The following is a 19369-nucleotide window of genomic DNA, read 5'->3' as shown; positions in this document are numbered from 1 at the left end:
TGAGGCCTTTTCTCCAAGCATGGGTCTGCTGACTAGAGTTCATGTTGTCCGTCCATAACACTAATGCTTTTTCTTAGAGTCTGTATCTTTAAAGGAAAGCTAAAAATTAATCAGTGAAGTAACCTGAGTATAGAATCTTTCTGGAGTGTTCTAAATTTTTTTTCATTCCTTACAATAGTCTCATCCATGTCAGATTCAGCAGCAACATTTTTAGGAACTTCTTTCTAATAAGTCTTTCCAAAGAATTTAATTTTATTTTCATAAAATACTCTTTCTCTATGTACCATTTCATAGTTTAAATAATACCTAATTAAATACATAATTACAGCAACCAGAACAACTGACATAAACATGTTAGAGAAGAAAATACAATTGACTACTAATAGGAACCACCAGAGAAAATTCACCTATACTTGGGCATCAGTGCTGTTAGACAAAAGAAATAGTAAATGAGAGAGTTTGGTTAAAAAGACAGTTACCATACTCCAGCAATATATCCCTGGGATGTGATATCACACAGATCTGAATTCAACTTCCAGCTCCAACACTATCTGACTGTAGGAGCTTCCATTTTCTCTTTTAAAATATATAAATATCAGTATTGAGGATTGTTAAATTCTTATATGCAAGGTAATTTAGCAGAGTACCTGCCTCTCTGATGACTCTGAATAATTGTTGCTGATGTTTCTTTACTTCTTTAGTTAGCAAATTTAAGTTCCTTCTTCTCTTTTATGTCACTCTGGAATAACAGCCAAGAAAGGCATTGGATAGTAGGGGTTAAGGACAGAACTCACGTTAAGGACGTGAGTTCTAATCCAGGTTCTGCTTCTAGAAGAATTCCCTTTGGCAAATTACCTAACCTGATTTTTCTAATCTGCCACAAAGCAGATGATAACAGCACAGATTTCACAGACTTCTGAGAATGAGTATGTCCCAATCTATGGAAAATGCCTCACGTATTATAAATGCCTAATGATTATATCAGGATACTTAAATGCTTTATGATTCATCAGGCGCAACAGAATGCAGACTTTACCTGCATATTTTTTGTCAGTTAACTGCTAAAACAAAACGATTGCTCCATAGGTGATCCCAGCAAGCATATTAAAAATCAAGCTATGTGCCTAAATTGAGTTAAGAAACCAGAATAAACTCAGACTCACTCTTTTATCTTCTCTTGAAGTTTAGAAGAACTCCTAATTCTGTGACTAGACTTTCTCTTTCTTCATCTAGTGAAATGGAGAGAGAACAAGAGACTGGAGAAGGTACAAAGCAGACTTTTTTGTTCCAAGTTAAATTGGTGTAGGCTTTTGCTTCTTAAAGAATAGTTAGAGCACGGGACTATACATTGGAGATCAACATTTCTTTTTTCAGCACTTGCTAAGAGTTTGTTATTCAAAAATAATCTCTGAACAGGACATGGACCTGCCCTAAAATAGATTACAGTGCAATCTTGAAGGGATAGCTGGCATCTAAGCTGACCCGACTAAGTGCTATAGGAATCTGGAGAGAGAAGGGGTTATGCCCAGTGTTTAACAGAGAAAACAGCAAAGATGAAGTGACATTTGAGCTGGATGTAGGATTTAGTAGGTGACTCTCTTGATGGGAGATTAGGCGCAAGCAGTGGTGATGAGCATTACTGGCAAAGGGGTATCCTGAGTGAAGTCACCTTGCCAGGGAAATTATCAAGAAGTAATAAGCCCTTAAAGAATAATAAGCCATCTGGATTACTTATTCAAGATCAGTATTCATGTTTTAGTAAAGGCTGGAAGTGTTTGGGGCAGGTTTTAAAGGACCTCAGAGTCTATGCCATAGAAGTTGATTGAATACTATGGTTTAAAAGCAGGAACATTTTTACAAGTGAAGCATGTCATCAACTGTATTTAAACATGTAAAAGTAGATCTATTTAGGATGAAACTAAAGGTAGGCATATGGAACTCTGCTTACTCAGCCTTACTCTTGATCTCAGTGTTCTTGAACCCTAGGGCTCCACAGAACTGCTGGTATTGAGGAAAGAGCTGGGCTTATTATCAAGAAGTTGTGGCTTTCAATTCTTGCTGCTTACATATGAGCTGCGTGACCTTAGGCAAACCACTTAACATATGAAACTCAGTTTTTGCATCTATAATAAAAGTTCCCATCTTGATTGATTTTTAAAGAATAACAATGTGTGTATAATAATATATGTACTGCTTAGTGAGGTCCCTGACCTGTAGTCGGCCCTCACTTAATTGCAGCTCTCATCCTTGTCAGAATTTTCTCAGAACCTTCAGTGGCTCCTCAAGAGCCCCTGAATAGTGTTGGTGCTTCTGGAATACTCAACTAGGGGCAGTGTGCTGACTACAACCTCCTGGTGGTGTTAGAATAATCTAGACATTACACGGCTAGGACCTAAGCTGGACAAGTAATAAGGTGAAAAAAAAAAAAGCTTAAGCATATTTCCAGCAATAACCAGTTTTACTTGGCTGCATAGACATAGGACACAAAGCCTAGAACATGCCCAGAATGGACAGTCTAATAAGAGACCTCCCCTCATTAAGCTGGGCCCCAAATATAAGGTTGGACAGAAAGTAAACCCACCACGTGGAAGAGTATAACAAAAATGTGCATGTTTCAGTTTGTTACCAAATGGAAAGGGAAAAAATTCTCCCCTAAGTATTTGTAACCACAAGGAATTCCTCATTTCTATACCAGTTTGGTCTAAATTTGTATAGTCTTAAAAACCAAAAACCCTCAAGGCTTTTGGGGTTGATAGTACCTCTAGGAAACCGGCAGAAGCAATCTTAAATTCCAAAAGAATTCCCAAAGATGAATTTCTAAGGAATATAAGCTCACAATCAATAATCACAAACTGTGGAAAGTATAGATTGGTAAAAATCACTTTGGAAAAAAAGTTTGTCATTAACTAGTAAAGTTGAATAAGCACACACCCAGTGACTCACCATTTAAGATGCTATTTTAAATATATACCTTTAGTCTACAGCCATGCCAACCTGAACATGCCCATTCTCATCCGATCTCGGAAGCTAAGCAGGGTCGGGCCTGGTTAGTACTTGGATGGGAGACCAGCTAGGAATACAGGTGCTGTAGGTGTTAAAAAAAAAAAAAAAAGAATGAGCTAATAAATATGTAAAAAACGTTTCCTCTGTGCCCCAGAGCTAGTGACCAGAATGTTGATGGCAACACGGTTCATCTTACACCCAAACTAGAAACAACACTAACATCCATCCACTCTATAGTACATAAATAGATTGTGTTATAATCACATAATGGAATTTTCTGCAAGCAGGAATGATAAATTGACGACCTTTATACATGTCAGTGTGGATGATGCTAAGAAACACAACATTAGACAAAAGTATGTCACAGAATGATTCATAATGTGTGCTTCCACTTATATAATATGCTAAGATAGTCAACTTCGTAATACTTAGGAAGGTATATATATATATAGTTGTTAAAACTAGAAAGAAAGGCTTGAGAATGATAAACTAGAACGGAAGATGTCTTTGGAGAGCCAGTCAAGGAAGAGCTCATTGGAAGTATGCACAGTTACTTGTAAGTTTCATTCTTGAGCTGACGAGTATGTGGGTATTTCTTTTATGATTTTTCTTTAAACTGTTCGTATATGTTTTATGTACTCTTGAATGTCCAATACGCATTATGGTAAATATTTTTTTAAAGGAGGAAGGAACCTATAAAAATCCCAGAGACAGAATATTTAATAGATGCTTACATGTAACTTTATGGAAGAGGGTTGAGGGACAGATGACAAAGAAAATAAGATTCACTCTAAAGTTGTATTCCTGAGTAGCTAGGATAATCTTGGGACCTTTAAATCAAAATAAGGACATCAAAGGAACTTATTATTCACATCTCTATCGTTAGTACCTAGTTTCAGTGCCAGATACGTTATATGTTCTCATTGAACACTTGTTATTGCTGTTGCGGTGAGTCAATTGTGGGATATGGAAGTGGAAATATTTTGGGATACAGATGAGCACAATGTAGATACAGAGTGGTGGATTAAGAATGGTAGAAGTCATGGTAGTGATGAGGTCACTTTGGGAATGAGCACAAGAAGGAAAGAAATGTGAGTTCTCAACATGCAAAAGGCCCAATTTTTAGTGATGGGTCGAGACCGTAAGAAAACAAAAAGGAGTGAACAAAAAGATGAGAGAAGCTAAAGGGAAACTTTGCAAGAACGAGAAGGTGATTGGTATATCAAATGTATGTATCAAATGGCTGTATGTATCAAATGGTGATTAGTGTATCAAATGTATGTATCAAATGGCTCAACATTAAGAGAGGAGAGAATTAAAATTAAATGACATAATGTGATAATTGTCATCAAATGGTCATTGGCGATATTGTACAGCCAGGCTTTATTAGACTAGCAAGAGAAGCCATATGGCCAGAACCTCAAATTAGTATAAAGTGTGAGTCTAAATCAGTTCCTCAAAATGTTTGATGGTTACAGGGTAATTTAAAAATAAAATAATAATTATTTATCGAATGTTGGCTCTGTACTCAGACTGTTCATCACCTTACCTGAATTCTCTAACTTCATTCTAACAGTAGATTATTTTATTCCCACTGAACGGAAAACTGAGGTACATGGATGTTAAGAAACTTGCCAAAGGTAACACTCTTAGTAAGTAGAATAGCTGGGATACAGACATATTAACCAGTTCACGACATTGATAGAGAGCATCACTTACAAGGGGTGCGAGGTAGAAAGTGAAAGGAAAGATTTAAAAACAAAACAAAACAAAAAAACCCAGCTACCTGAATACATTGATAGGCAGAGGACAAGACACCAGTAGAGAAAAGGAACCTGAAGCTTACAGGAAACATAATCTTACCCTTCACATGGTTCCCAGATAGTTGGGAAGATGAGATGAAAGAGAAAAAGGATTGGTAGATGAGGTATTAATAGGCCCTAGAAATTGCCTCCTGAGGTTTAGAAGCAGTGGAGCAGAGCTCTTATCTACTCACTGAGTCTCTAATCTGCATTTCTTCTGGCAATCCACTGGTCTTAGCCTGGTCTTGAACTCTGGAAATGAATTCAGTTAAGAAATTGTGGTCTAGAGAGGATAAACGTGAAAGTACCTACATAGTTAATTCGATGGTTCAGTGGCTAGATGGATAGATGAGCTGATTGATGGAAAATGAATGAATGAATGAACCAAGAGTTATTGAGCATAAGCTATAGACCAATAATTATTAAGCCCTTTTTTAGAATAGTCATTAACAGCCAACTCTGGAGTCCCACTAACTCGGTTAATATCCCTGCCACTCACAGTCAGTGTGTCCCTGGGAAAGTCATTCGTCCTCGCTAAAGTTCAGTTTCCTCATCTATAAAATGGAGCTAGTAATAGTACCCGCTTGTATTAGTTCCCTAGAGCTGTCATAACAAACCACCACAGACTGGCTTGCTTAAAACAGAAATTATTCTCTCAGAGTTTCGCAGTCCAGAGTCTAAAAATCAAGATGTCAGCAGTGCCACACTCCCTCCAGAGGCTCTAGGGGAGAATTTTTCCTTGCCTCTTCCAGCTTCTGATAGCTCCTGGTGTTCTTGTCTTGTGGCATCATAACCCTAATCTCTACTTCCATCCTTACGTGACCTATGTCTGTGTGTCTTCACCTCTTTTTTTTTTTTTAATTGATATATAACATTAGTTTCAGGTTACAACAAAATGATTCGGTATTTGTATACCTACTCTTATAAGGACATTTCTGTTGGTTTTTAGGGTGCATTCTAATCAAGTATCACCACACCTTAACTAATTATATCTATAGAGATCTTATTTCCAAATATGTCACATTCAAAGTTTCAAAATAGACCTGGATTTTGTGGGGACACTCTTCAGCCCACTAGACTACTTCGTAGAAATATTATAAGGACTAAGTTAATCTAAGAACTTACACAATTGATATATTAAGTGAATAATATAAATATCCGTGATATTGTACATAGCGTGTAGTCAGAGGTTTGAAGTATTGGGTCTTACTGAGGTTAACACTCAGGAAATGCTTATTCTTTTCTATCACTGCTTTCTGCTGAATAATATTAATATTCTAGTACAGGTGGAAATGCTAAGTTATTAGTTTAATTCATAATAATACTTGACTCTATCCTTGAAGCTATTTCCTTGAAAAGTACATGTGGCTCATATTTCTTTCCTGTCTAGTAAAATGGCTAAGTAGATAAGATATTAAATAATGATGAAAGACACTTTCATTTTCCAAATTCTTACTTCAGATTTTGATCATTCAGGAGGAAAAAATGCTGACCAGTCTGCTTATATTCATTTTGTGCCAACTCACACCTTAGATGGTGGTGTTCTCTGTATGACCTTCCATGTAGCAGAGCTCAGCTTCTCATGGGACCTAATTTCCTTCCATAATAATTTGTCTACATCTGGCTTTAAAATGACATTGTTTTGATAGGATGCTCAAGATTCAAAGCCAGTTTATGCCTGCGTTAAGAGTAGCCCCAAGTTATTTGATGAAATGACAGCTAGAAGATGCAGCCCATTGATACAAAAATGCCGTTTTTTAAGATTAGGGAAATAAAAAAAAATTGTATGGGTGTAATAGGCAGAATTTGAGAAAAAAATACTGAAGAATCCATTATTTGTTTACCCTGCCACTTAAACAACATGATTTGGAAAAGTGTAAGAGACAGGGATGAAGGCAAATGAGTCTTAAATTGTACCACATCTATTTTGTTCGCACTAATTCAGCCAGATGTCACAAGTAGCACACCGTCGATATTTAACAAATATTTGTGGAAGGAAGACATGGCTGCATTGCTTGCAGGTGGGTGGGGGTAAAATGAGGAACTTCTTGTTCTTTTTTCTGTGGGCTTTAGTAACTTCACTTCCTAAGTTGCTGATTTTCTTCAAGGTCTTCATTCCACTCTTCTTGCTTTTTATCTTCTCTCTTTCTCCTTCCATATTTTAAATTATAAAGTGGCTGATTGTTATCTGTTGGTGTGTTGAGCTTGTCTGTATGTAAGAGAGGGCTGAGAAAAGTGAAAGTGAAGAAAATGAACTTCCTTCTAAAGTTCTCAGGTGATAAATTAGCTATGTCTGAGAATTATTTGATTCCAGGGTCATTGGGTAAAATAGATCCAGTAAAGGTATCTACCAGAGAATTCTTAATCATTAGAACAGGTGTTCGTAAACATGAATCCATGAGCAGGCTTAGCCATCCTGAGCCTCATTAAATGATGTGCAACTTATTTATATACAGCACATTTGGTGTGTTTATATGCATATACATGCAACTGTGAAAGAAAGGAATTTGTTGGCAACTTTCCTTATTCTCAAAAGACTCCCAACTCCAAATAGGTAGAGAACCACTCAGTTAGAAGATTTAGTTTAAGTTGTTTGTGTCTTGTTTTGCTTTAGAGCGTTAAGTGGGAAAATTCTGAGAAAATCTGAGAGGAAAATGGACAGTATATGAAATTGCCAAATCGTTTCAGATTTGGGATCAACAGAGGCTTTCCTTGAATTAGGACAGCTCATTCTGAACTTAACTGCTGTTTTTATGTACTCAAAAGTCAGAGTTTAGAGTAAAACAGAGTTTGGGATGCTTCACTCATAGTTGTTATCTCTGGCATTGAAATATCCAGGCAGACTGATGTCATTTGTTCTCAGAACAGCATCAGAGCCCTTCTGGCCAAATTCACTACTAAGTCATTGAGCAGGCACAAAGAAGATGATATTTTATGGCATAATGAACCATCCTTGCATAGCTAATTTATTTCTAACTGAATTTACAATCCAAATGAGAAAGCTAACCTTCTCAAAGAGCGAACCTCTTTAAAGACTGTACTTTATTTTTCTTTAAATTCCAGGAAATTTCGATTTGTCCTTTGTCTGATGTGAACCTATATCTCTTGTCTTCCTCTCATTTGACCCTCTGCTCTGATAAAATGATTTGCATACTCAACTCAAATCCCAGTTTTATTTTAGCAATGCCTATATGTATTCCCAGATACCTGACTCAATTGCTTATTCAATGATCTCATATATTCAGCTTTATATCATATCAGATTCTCAACTTAAATAGCTATTGTTGTTGTTAAAGCCTCCTGTATTGTTCCAGGTACTATTTCCATTAATAGTTTTTTCCACACAATTTTTTTCGATTCATTCACAAAACATTTATAGGCACCCGCTATGTGCTAGAGCTGCTTCTAGTTGCAGAGGAGACAGAAAGATGAATATTATACATAAAGTCACTGCCTTGTGCTAGGTCAAGGCATGTGGCAATCCAGGCAAGACAAAGATTTAAGCCTATTAAATTCTACAGTCGTTAAATAAATTGGTTTACTATTTATTTAGAGCAGTGGTTCTGAACCGGGAAGATTTTATGCCCCACCCATACCACCACCAGAAAATCGGCAATCCTGGAGACATTTTTGGTTGTCACAAATAGAGGACAGTGCTGATACCTGTTCGGTAGAGGCCAGGGATACTGACAGACATTGATGTCAACAGGACCACCCCCCACATCAAAATGCTAATAGTGCTGAGGTTGTGAATCCCTGATTTAGAGGAAGCAGTGTTCCTTCAGACAGGAATACTGCCATAAATAGGAAGGGTGGAGATCCCAGAGGCAGTGCCCTCTCCTTTGAGGCCCTGAGCAAGTCAGTTTTTATTGAATTGACCCACACCAGAACCAAAGACCCCTCTGATGGATGGAATTTCCTTCATCTCAATTACATTTCCAGGGGTGAATTAGCAGTCCTCAAAGACTGGTGTCTTGGTGGCTTTCCAGTTGCCTCCCCCATAATCTGCCTCTGCATGTTCCTAAGGGTTTACAATTAGGGAGGAATAAAGGGCAGGTATACCAAAAACTGATGCTGTGTGATAAATACTAAGAGAGCTCAATGAAATTAATGCTCTGGGAACACCGAGCAATTAAACTCTGCCTGGGAGGTCTGGAAAGGCTTTACAGATGAGGTGGCATGTGAAAAGGGGCTTTGGGAGAGGTATTTGCCAAATGGCTGAAAGAAGACACTTTCCTCCTTGAAGCCGTATCCTGCATAATTGCATTTATAACCAGTGAGGAGATGTTCTTGGCTGCTCTTTCAGGAAATCCTGCTTCTGTACTCTTCTACATTAAACAAGATTCCTTTACAAATTGTGCAAGCCTAACTTTGCTGTCCTTCCTCTCTCTTCTTTCTATTAAAGATTTCAGTAGTAGGTAGTTTCAACTGTGCAATTGTAGGTAATAGAGTTTAGCAGTAGTTCAGAGTTGTAAATTTTCAGTGAATGACTTACAGGTTTGGTTTTTGTTGCTGTAAAAATTTATATGTATTTACTTATTTCTTAATGCTTTTCTTCAGGCTATGGCCTTCGCTAACTTGAAACTATATGGAAAATATACTTTGCAATCTGTGTGGACATAGACATTTATAAATGCTTTTCAAATACAACTTTGTTTTAACATATGGCTATGTCCTGTAGGAAAATCCAGGAGAAGATCATTACCCACAAATTCCTGTTAAACTAGTTTAACGACATTAAATATATTTGTGAAGCTATTAATTGCAAAATTGGTTCTGATAGATTGAAAAGAATGGAATAGATATTAAATTTCTAATACAATAAAGTAATGAGGTTTTCTTAATGTAACCACCAGGAAATTAGTTATAGGATTTCTCTTGACTCTCTGGAAATTGTTATGTTGACCGAAGGTGCCCACAAATAGTGGTAAATGTTCTCTTTCAGTTCAGAATCACTATGACATTATACAAGGGGTAACTTTGTATACTTGAAACTAACCTTTAAAAAATGTTTCCTTTTCCTGGTGACTTTACAAAGACCTTTTATTAGTGTTTTCATGTGAGAAATACAATATAGGCATACCTTGGAGATATTATAAGTTCTGTTCCAGACCACCAAAGTAAAGCGAGTATTGCAATAAAGCTAGTTATAATCTTTTTGCTGTTGGAAGCTCTTGCCTTCAATCTGTGCACCATTGGTGAAGTGCAATAAAACTAGGACTGTCTGTAGTTCAATTTTAAAATCTCAATTTTACTTTTTTTTTTTTTAGTTTGGGCTGTATACTGAGTAGTTACAAACATGCATATTAGTTTCATTTTTCATCAAATTGTTTTTTTATTATTTTAGTCTGATGCCAACGCAAGTTACTTAAGAGCAGCTCGAGCTGGACACTTAGAAAAGGCCCTTGACTACATAAAAAACGGAGTTGACATCAACATTTGCAATCAGGTCAGTTGTGGTTATTGTTTTTTATTTTGGGTTAAAATTTTTAAAATCCAGACTTTAAACGCCTTAAATCTTTCATTAGATATTACCAACACTTTCTCTTTTATTCGTTTTTTTCTCTTTATCTTCTTAAATTATCAATTTATTCTCTGCTTTGTTAGAGAAGCACTCAGAAATGTAGGTATACATCCTTTAATAATTCCTAAAATTCAGTGAGTAATGATATTAGAACAACCCATCTAATTTTCAGGGACTTTTTTATTATTCCTAATTCAAGTTCTTGTATTGTACACAAGTGATTGTTGGCGGCCAGTTACCTTCTTCAGAGTTCCTGGTAGACTATTTACTGCTCTGTGTTCAACCTGCTGAGTAAAGCTTTACCTTCACTTTTAATCAGAATGGATTGAATGCACTCCATCTTGCTTCCAAAGAAGGCCATGTAGAAGTTGTTTCTGAACTGCTACAGCGAGAAGCCAATGTGGATGCAGCTACAAAGGTCAGTCTTCCATTTAATGCTTTTTACCACTTGTCAGATTCAATGAAGATTCAGCCCTCGATAAGAATTGGGGCATCTTTGTTCTCTTTGAGGAACTTAAAACAGAGGGATTCGACATTTTCTAAACTATCAAAACAGAGAGAGAAAGATGGGAGAGTTGATATGTCTTGCTTTTCATTTTACAGAAAGGAAATACAGCATTGCATATAGCGTCTCTGGCTGGGCAAGCAGAGGTGGTAAAGGTCTTGGTTACAAATGGAGCCAACGTCAATGCACAATCTCAGGTAAACCAACAATTCTATCGCAAAGTACTTTTGTTATTATAATTTAAAACAATGTTCTTCTGGTCAAGTGCTTGCTTGTTTCATATATTCTCTAAGAATACAATACTTAGGAGCTATATTCAATGAATAGTTATATTATTGCAGATTATTTAAATTTATATATATATATTCTCATTTGTAATACATGTGTGAGAGGTAGAGATATTTAAAAGTTGTCAATTTACGTATGACTGATAGTCATAGATACAAATGTTTAAGAGGATATCTGTAATGCAGAGTCTTATACTATTTTATGATTCTTACTGAGGACCAGCCTCAGCATGTATTAACTTACAAAGGAAGTGGGAATACCTATAAATGAAGAGACACTTTTGAAAGTTCAGAATATATCAGAGCTCTATCTAGTGGAAAAAGGGAAGACACTACTTAATTCCTATTTACTAAGGCATCATTGTTGTCCCCTGAAACAAATTAAAAAGAAAGAAAAGGAGCAGAATAAACTTTAAAAGTCCTCAAACTTTAAAATTTCCAGATTCTTTATAATAAATATATACTAATAATTCATTCAGTAGGTCCTCCCATAAATTCTGAGTTTTGCATGAAGGTCTAAGAACACCACCAATAGATAAACATTTAATAGAGTTTGAGTCTAAAAGAATCAACTTCATTGGTTTAAAAATATAGACCCCCATTATCCAAATTGTTCATTGTTTAAGTCCCCATGGACACGAGGTTGTGTAAGAAAATAATCTTAACACACAAATATTCACTGAGGACCTGATCATTTTTAAAGCTGGTCTCTACTCAAACATTCCTTCGAGTCGAATGCTGACTTCTATCCTGGTTTGTCAGTGTCTACTCCAGGGTGTTGGATATTGAACAAATTGATTATAGAACAAAATTGCAAGTTTTGCAAAAGATAAAATAGTATTTTATGAAGTCAGGGAAAGTGATGTTGGAGAACTGCTGGATGCCCGGCTAAGCTGTGGGTGGGTCTGTGGCTTTCTGGCAGCATTAGACCAGACAGAGTGGGAGAATTAGGATGATTTTCTGATAGATATTTCAAATAAGAATGATTTGAAAGTCAAAAAATTAAATGACACAAAATATTAGGCGAGGCCTTCGGTTCTCAAATACTTTTTGCAAAAAGACTATCTTCTTGTTTATGCTGTGAGGGGGAAAAGTGAAGGATGCCAAGCTACAATATAATTTTGTTGGAGAAATGACACTCACTTTTTTTCCACAAAAATCATATTTGGCTTAGTCTTTGTTCATTCTGAGAACTCATATGCGAATGGAGTTATAACCTACATTTTGTTAAATCATGTAAACTTGCTTTTACAATTTCTAGTTGTATCTTTCAAAATGAAGTCTCAGTCAAACATTTTTCATTATTTACTATGGCCCTTCAAACTCCATTTTCAGTGCACTTGATTTCCTCAGCCTTTTTCGGTGCTGATTGTCTTTGGATGCCAGCAGCCTCTTATGTTTTATGGATCCACAGACTTGCAGTGACTTCCTCCCTTGTTATTGCAGCCATAGCAATGATAGCTGTAAAGCCATTTAATATCAATGTCTTGAAAAAGAAACTGCACAGTGTTTCCAACCACATGATTTCTTGTGTATCTGGTCTAACTTCTTTCTAGGTCCCTGTGATTGGACCTTTGTTACCTGGTCTACTCCACTTCTCTGATTCCCAACGAGAGTTCACTTGCAGTAGTAACACTTTTCCAGCAAGGAAAGATGTAAAGTCAAATATTGACAAGTACAGTACTTTGAGAGAGATACAGATGAGCCGACTACAAAAGAAGCATCAGGCTTTTAAACCATTTTGTCAAATGGTTTTAACTTTTTACTGGAAAATAAGTGTTGTTAAGATCTGAGAGAGTGGGAAAACTTATATCCGTTTCATGTCCTTTTTTAACCCCCAAGGGGAAAAAAAAATAAACCTCCTTCTTTTAAACATTGTACCCATTGTTGACTAATGTTTAGAGCAATGTCTGGGAGAAGCTGCAGTCGAAGTAAAATCCTAACCAGATTTGATTTCAATTTGTACACATTCCCTACTGATGATGAAGTGAGGGAGAAGAACACAGGCTGTGAAATTCCCTGTTCCTTGCAGCTGTGCTTGGCCTTCCCTGTGCCACACAGTTCACAGTAGAGCTTGTCTCCCTTCATCTGGACACCTGTCTCCATATGCTTTCTGAACTGCATTGTTCTGAGGACAAAATAAGTAATGAGATGGCCATGCAGCAGAATGGAGTTTCCATGATAATTCCTGGTAGCAACTTTTCAATAGGAACTCTTACAAAGAACAAGCAATAATGCCGTAAAATGAGTTTAAATTCCATATAGTTGGGAGCACATTAGAACATCACAGGAATATTACTATTCAAGAAAGACAGCATTGCTGTCTAAGTGAAATTTTACCAGCAAGAAATAGTACAAAGTGTGTCCCTCACCCTCCGTAAATATAAAAATTCTCTTTATCTTGAAAATAAAAGTAACATCGGGAAATATCAAGTTCTGGTGTTATAAACTGGAAGTCTATAAACTAAGAATTTGTAGATAATATTTTACACTAATTCTTGTCATGGCTTTGATCTTAGGTCTTCCGTTAACTCTTTCAAATATTTAACATCCCATGAATCGTTTAGGCCTACCCTGAGAAAGAAAGCAGGTTGAATAATTATGATAATAAAGAACTCTACTTAGATTAAGTCCTTAAAAACTTTGTACTAAGTACAGCAACAATCTCAAATGGCCATCTCAAAAGATGTCTCACTATTATCTTCTTCTTTGTCTTTTTTCTCTACTATAAGGCACCAAAAGAAGCAAAGTCTTTTTATAAAAAAGCAAACAGTAGGTGTTATCCAGATGAAGTGTCTCTGACCTTTGACCTTATAGCACACCTCTAATGACTTTTGCAAAAGTCAGTATCATGTAAATTCGTGTAGCTCTATCATCATGTCCTTAACATTTTGATTACGAGCAGCACTTTATGATTAACAAAGACTGGCCATAGGAAACTAGAATGGAAAAGAATTTTCATGGATGAAATTTAAGCCTCTACTTAGATGAAATAACAAGAGGACATTTTATTTTATTTTTTTTGTTGTTGGTATTAGGCAGCATGCCTCAGTACTACCTATAAAATTATAAGTCTGCAGAATTTCATTCTTATAATAACACCACAGTACACATTAATAGCAGAAAGTATTGAGCATATTGGATAAAATCAGACATCAAAGAGCATATTCACTCAGTATGGAGCTGCCCTGCCTTTTGAGAATTGGGTCGATTGTTGCTAGTAAAGAAAATGTAAATTGGGCACCCATATGTTCCTTTTTGGCCAGCTCTTTCTTTTGGAAATTTCCTAGGTTTGTAAATTAATATAAAACTATGGTGCACCTTTTTCTCTTAAGAGAGAAAAATAACACTTTTTTCCCTAAAATCTGACCATTCTCCAATCTAGGTGCTGTTTCACAGAAAATCATTTCAGCTGCAGGTTGTCCAATGACAGCATATTGAATTCCTTGTGCTTTAAGCCTCTTTGCACTTGAGAGTAATGGTGATGTTTTTATTCACTCTTTCCCAAAGATACTTACAATTAGCTCCCTAGAACCATAACTAAATAATATGTATGTGTTCTCATACTTTATTGATCCTTTCTCGACAGATGAAGTTTGCATTAATTAGTGTTATTTGGATTAAAAAACTAACAAGCAAAAAAAAAAAAAAGAAATTTATTGTAATTAGATGGGGAACACAGACTAGAAGGCTGAAGAAGCTTTTGAAAAGCTTTGGAAATCAGATAGTTGAAAGTGGAGAGTGAAAGAATCTGAACAGAAGCTAGAGGGTAAGACTGCCCTTTGATAAGATCCTTGCAAGTTATTCAAGGATGGGGAGGGGGGATTTGGCAGAAAACAATTCAGAGGGATAAAGAGTGGACCTGGAATAGTTCCTTTGGGGGATGATAAAATATTCTGGAATTAGATAGCGAGATGGTCGCCCAACTTCGTGGACATACTAAAAAAAAAACCACAAAATTGTGCATTTTGAAAGGGCGAGTTTTTTGGTATGTGATTTATATATCAATAAAAATATATAAAACTGAAGAAATATGAAAAAATATGACCATTCAGAAAATGACCAGCTTTCAGGTAATGGCTTTCGGATTGCAAGCACGCAAAAAAGAAGAGGAAAAGCTATTGTGGAAAACAGTTATTTACAAGGCTCCATCTTGCTGTGATTCTTATCTCCATCTTATTTCTGAGTAATTCCAGTTCTATGCATTTCGCTCTCCGCAATTGCCAGAAGGGCATGTGGAATAGATTAAGAGTTGTGCTTCTTGAGACTCACTCCTTGGAAGCTCCAGATCCGTAAGAATAATAGCACCCCCTAAATCTCTCAGTACCTGATTTGGGATTTTCTTCATGGGTCATGAAATGTTTGGTTCTGAAAGGTAATCTCAAGAACAGTGGACGTACATTGAGTTAGAAGCCAGACATTTGCAGGTAAGCCAGTGTTTCTTAAGAATCTTGCCCTGCAGCTGAGAATCCACTGACATAAATAGTCTGGTTGAGATTTATGTCTGAAAAAATAACATACATTGTAGAATTTTTCCTTAAAAAGTTCACTCCTAAAATCTGAACCTTCCATCTGAAAACTTCATTTGATGAGGAAAGATAGAAACTCAGTAGTGCACTGAGCTCTAGGAACAATCCACATTGGTTTGTACCTTTTTTTCCCTTAATATTTTGGATTGTTGCTTTTTTTCTTTTTGTTTTGATTTTAAGGGATATTTATGTCAACCAAGGATTAAACGATCTTTTATTTTCGTCACATAAGAAAATCAGAAAATAGACAGCAATATGATAAGGGTAATCCTAACTATATTTCACTTTTCCTCATAGCTCTGGGAAGAGTGACAAAGATGAAACATAGTCATGTGCACGCATGTGCGTGCGCACACACACACACACACATACATACATACATACACATTGTGTTGCGGTTATTCCATGTTTCATGCCTAATGTTGGTAAACCTTTCAAGATAGAAAAGAGTAACATGAACTTCAGTGATGTTACTAGGCAGATAATTTTAAAGGAAGCTTGAACGTGCTGCATCATATTCTACTGCCTTTAATTTTGTGTCTCTAATCTTGAGCTTGGCAACCAGATAACCTAGCTTGTTATGATTATGTGTAAAATAGAGTAAGTAGAATAGTGGAACTCTCTAATAATTAAAGTACATGTGCCATAGTAATTTATTATGTGGCCACCCACTTTTATCTTCTTGAGGATCTTTTTAAATTATTTCCTAATTTTCAGCTTTAAGCCAAAAAAGCAAGGTCACCAGAGGTTGAATTATTAATAAGTAAGGTAATCATATTGTAATTGATATTTATAATGATGAACCTAAACCTTTTGAATCACAAAAATTTGAGTAATATTTGTGACATCTTATTTAAAATGTTTACTTTTATTCTTTGAAATTGCATGATGTATACAATAAAATGTCAAGAACATTTAGTTAAATAGAACTGCATTCTGGAAAATTTATTTAGATAATATATTATAGTTTAAAAAATAAGTTTTGATTTACATGTCTTGCAGTAAAATTTTAAAATATAACTATTTCGTAGATATGAAACACATTGTTCTAAAGAACAAACACATATGCAACATATTTTTATTAAGAAGGTTAAGATGTACACGTTCATTTGCTTAAATCCAAGCTCTTTGATAGGTGGGGACATTTCAGACAAGAATACACAGAGTGTGTAAGTATGCATGCATATGTATATATGAATGTATATGTATATATGTATGTATATGTGTATATATGTTCTGAACATAAAAGTACTGTCTTTGCAAAAAATGCAAGGAAGGAACCTACAAAAAGAACTACTTACTGAATTCTACTTTGAAATTGAAATATACCGTTTTGCAAATTGTTGTTTTTCTTTTACTCTAAGTTATTCCATAGTAAGTTTGGAGCTATTTGAAATTAATATAAATTCCTTTAAAACTAGTAACTATTTCAGTGCTTAACTTTCTGCACAAGTATTATATCTTTTATTTAAAATAGATAATGCTTGGGAGCTACAATGACCAAATGTGTATTTCATCATAACCACATGGCATCTAGTAAAATCCTTTATTCATGGTAGGCACTCAGTTAGGTGGTAATTAAATGAATGTACTTACTTATCTAAAGTGGATATATTTATATGAATTATACTTAGACTATTAACTATGAACTACTTTCAAAATATGAATTATGAAGTATAATTATAAATTATATTATAAATTCTACTTCAGCTATAACACAGGTTTTTAATAAATATGAATATCTATATTAAAGTATTATTAAAATTATTATATAAGAGTATTTCCTGAGACATATAATAAGAGTACAGTGGAAAAACAGATTGGCTGTAGAAACCCACAAATATTTTATTTATTTTTCAGAATGGTTTCACACCATTGTATATGGCAGCCCAGGAAAACCACCTGGAAGTTGTCAAGTTTCTTCTTGACAATGGTGCAAGCCAGAGCTTAGCCACAGAGGTAAGACACTTTGGTTCCTTCTATGGGTGAGTTTACGTGTTTATAGGGCATGTAAAACTGGAGTTGTGACATTGAGAATTTATCTCACTGATACTTTAATTTCAGTAGTATATTAATGTGTGTGTGTGTACATTTTTATGAAAGACATTAAAAAGTCTGTATTTAATTTTCAAGAATTTTTTATTGCATAGAAACCCATTCTACTCTTAAATGCCTACCTCTACCCTATAATTGAGCTTTTAACTTAATATTTGCATATTTGCTTGAGAACACTTTTCTGTTTCTTATAATTTTGCTTCAAAGGCAACCACTGTTTTGAAATAATTTTGTGATAAAAACATAAGTTTTAAATCTGTTTTTTTCCAAACTTAACTTAGGATAATTATAATTGAACTTATAGATTTCTAAAGTTAACTAACTAAATTTAATTCATACATATAAACAAAACTAGTATACATTTTTAAGTATTAGAAATGATATTTGAAAAAACCTTTGCAGTCTTGAATAGAAGAGTAATTTTAAAATAAAATTGTTTAAGTCATTGATACTGTCTTAGGTCATACAGTTTATTTTTTAAACTAATCTGGATGGAAAATTATGATCCCTTATGAAGTGATTCACTAGGAATCTATGCTAATAATAAAGCACCAACATTTGAGTATTCTCTATTTTTAACAAAATAATGAATTAGAACAGATAATGCAGGGTTATCCTTGTCTTAATATCACTCTTCGTACTTGCATTCAGATATGTTTCCTGAATGATGCAGGAAAGATGGAAATAGAGAAATCACATATAACCTCACTCGGATTTTGGGATCATGCCTACTGGAGAAACCACTAAGTAAATGAAGAGGCAGTTCATACGAAAGAGAAATAAAATGACCATAAATGTATGAAAATATCTTATCCACACTCATAGTCAAAAAATATCAATTTATTAATTAGATAAAGAATGAGTCTTATGCCCATGAGATGAGAGAAAAAAAAAAATGTGAGGGGTAGAAGGAATTGGAACTTCCCTACAGACTTGGTGAAGGCGATAATTGGTTGCAACCCTTTGGAGAACAGTTAGCAGTAACTATTAAAATTTTATGCTTATATACCTTTTAACTTAGCAATTCCACTTCTAAGAATTTATGTTACAGATATATTAGAGAAAAATGCAGAAGTTAAACATAACTAATAATATTTTTTAAACTGCAAAGAACCTAAATATGCTCTAGTTAGGAAATCTATTAATTAATATTGTTATACAACAAAATGCTATTCGGCATTATTAAAAACAAGCCAAGATTATATGTACCAATGGAGGAAAATGTCCTTAGTGTAGTGTTATCAGTGGTTTATTCTAAGAAATTAAGAGGGAGCCTTACTTTTCACTCTACACCCTTCAGTAACTTTGGAGATTTTTATCATGAGAATGGATTATTTTTATAATATTCTTAAAGCTAGTTAAGCAGTAACTACTGGTTGATAACAAAATAAAAAACATTTGGTAGATGTAGAGCCTCTCTTCACACCTGGGGAGTAGCTAGCCTGAGTGCAGTGCCTCAGGTACTACGTGCAGGTTTTATCATGACATGCAGGGAGAATGGGGACGGGAGGGGACATTGTTGAAAGAGAAAATCCATTCCCATTTTTGGAAGAGAATACTAAATAATATAAATATCCTAATGGGAGTGATTCAGTAGTACTTTCATCATCTGCGAAGGACAGGTAGTAGTCTTTTTTAGACTGATACACAGATCACTAAGTATT

General features: G+C 35.2%; 1 protein-coding gene and 1 pseudogene across 22 annotated transcripts in view; both read left to right on the top strand.

The window, feature by feature from the left end:
* Positions 1 to 19369, top strand: part of ANK3 (ankyrin 3) — a 563084-nt gene that overhangs the window by 357945 nt on the left and 185770 nt on the right. For all 22 annotated transcript variants that reach the window (XM_039871876.1, XM_039871871.1, XM_039871870.1 and 19 more), the window contains 4 exons: positions 10153 to 10254; positions 10649 to 10747; positions 10933 to 11031; positions 17511 to 17609. In XM_039871876.1, the coding sequence (XP_039727810.1) occupies positions 10153 to 10254; positions 10649 to 10747; positions 10933 to 11031; positions 17511 to 17609 (399 nt within the window). The remainder of the gene's footprint in view (positions 1 to 10152; positions 10255 to 10648; positions 10748 to 10932; positions 11032 to 17510; positions 17610 to 19369) is intronic.
* Positions 2977 to 3094, top strand: LOC120609984 (uncharacterized; annotated as a pseudogene).

This window comes from Pteropus medius, unplaced genomic scaffold (genome assembly GCF_902729225.1).
Source record: "Pteropus medius unplaced genomic scaffold, Ma_sr-lr_union100, whole genome shotgun sequence".
In the NCBI taxonomy this organism is placed as follows: Eukaryota; Metazoa; Chordata; class Mammalia; order Chiroptera; family Pteropodidae; genus Pteropus; species Pteropus medius.
The sequence above is the reverse complement of the archived record's forward strand: the minus strand, read 5'-3'. Positions and strand labels throughout refer to the sequence as shown.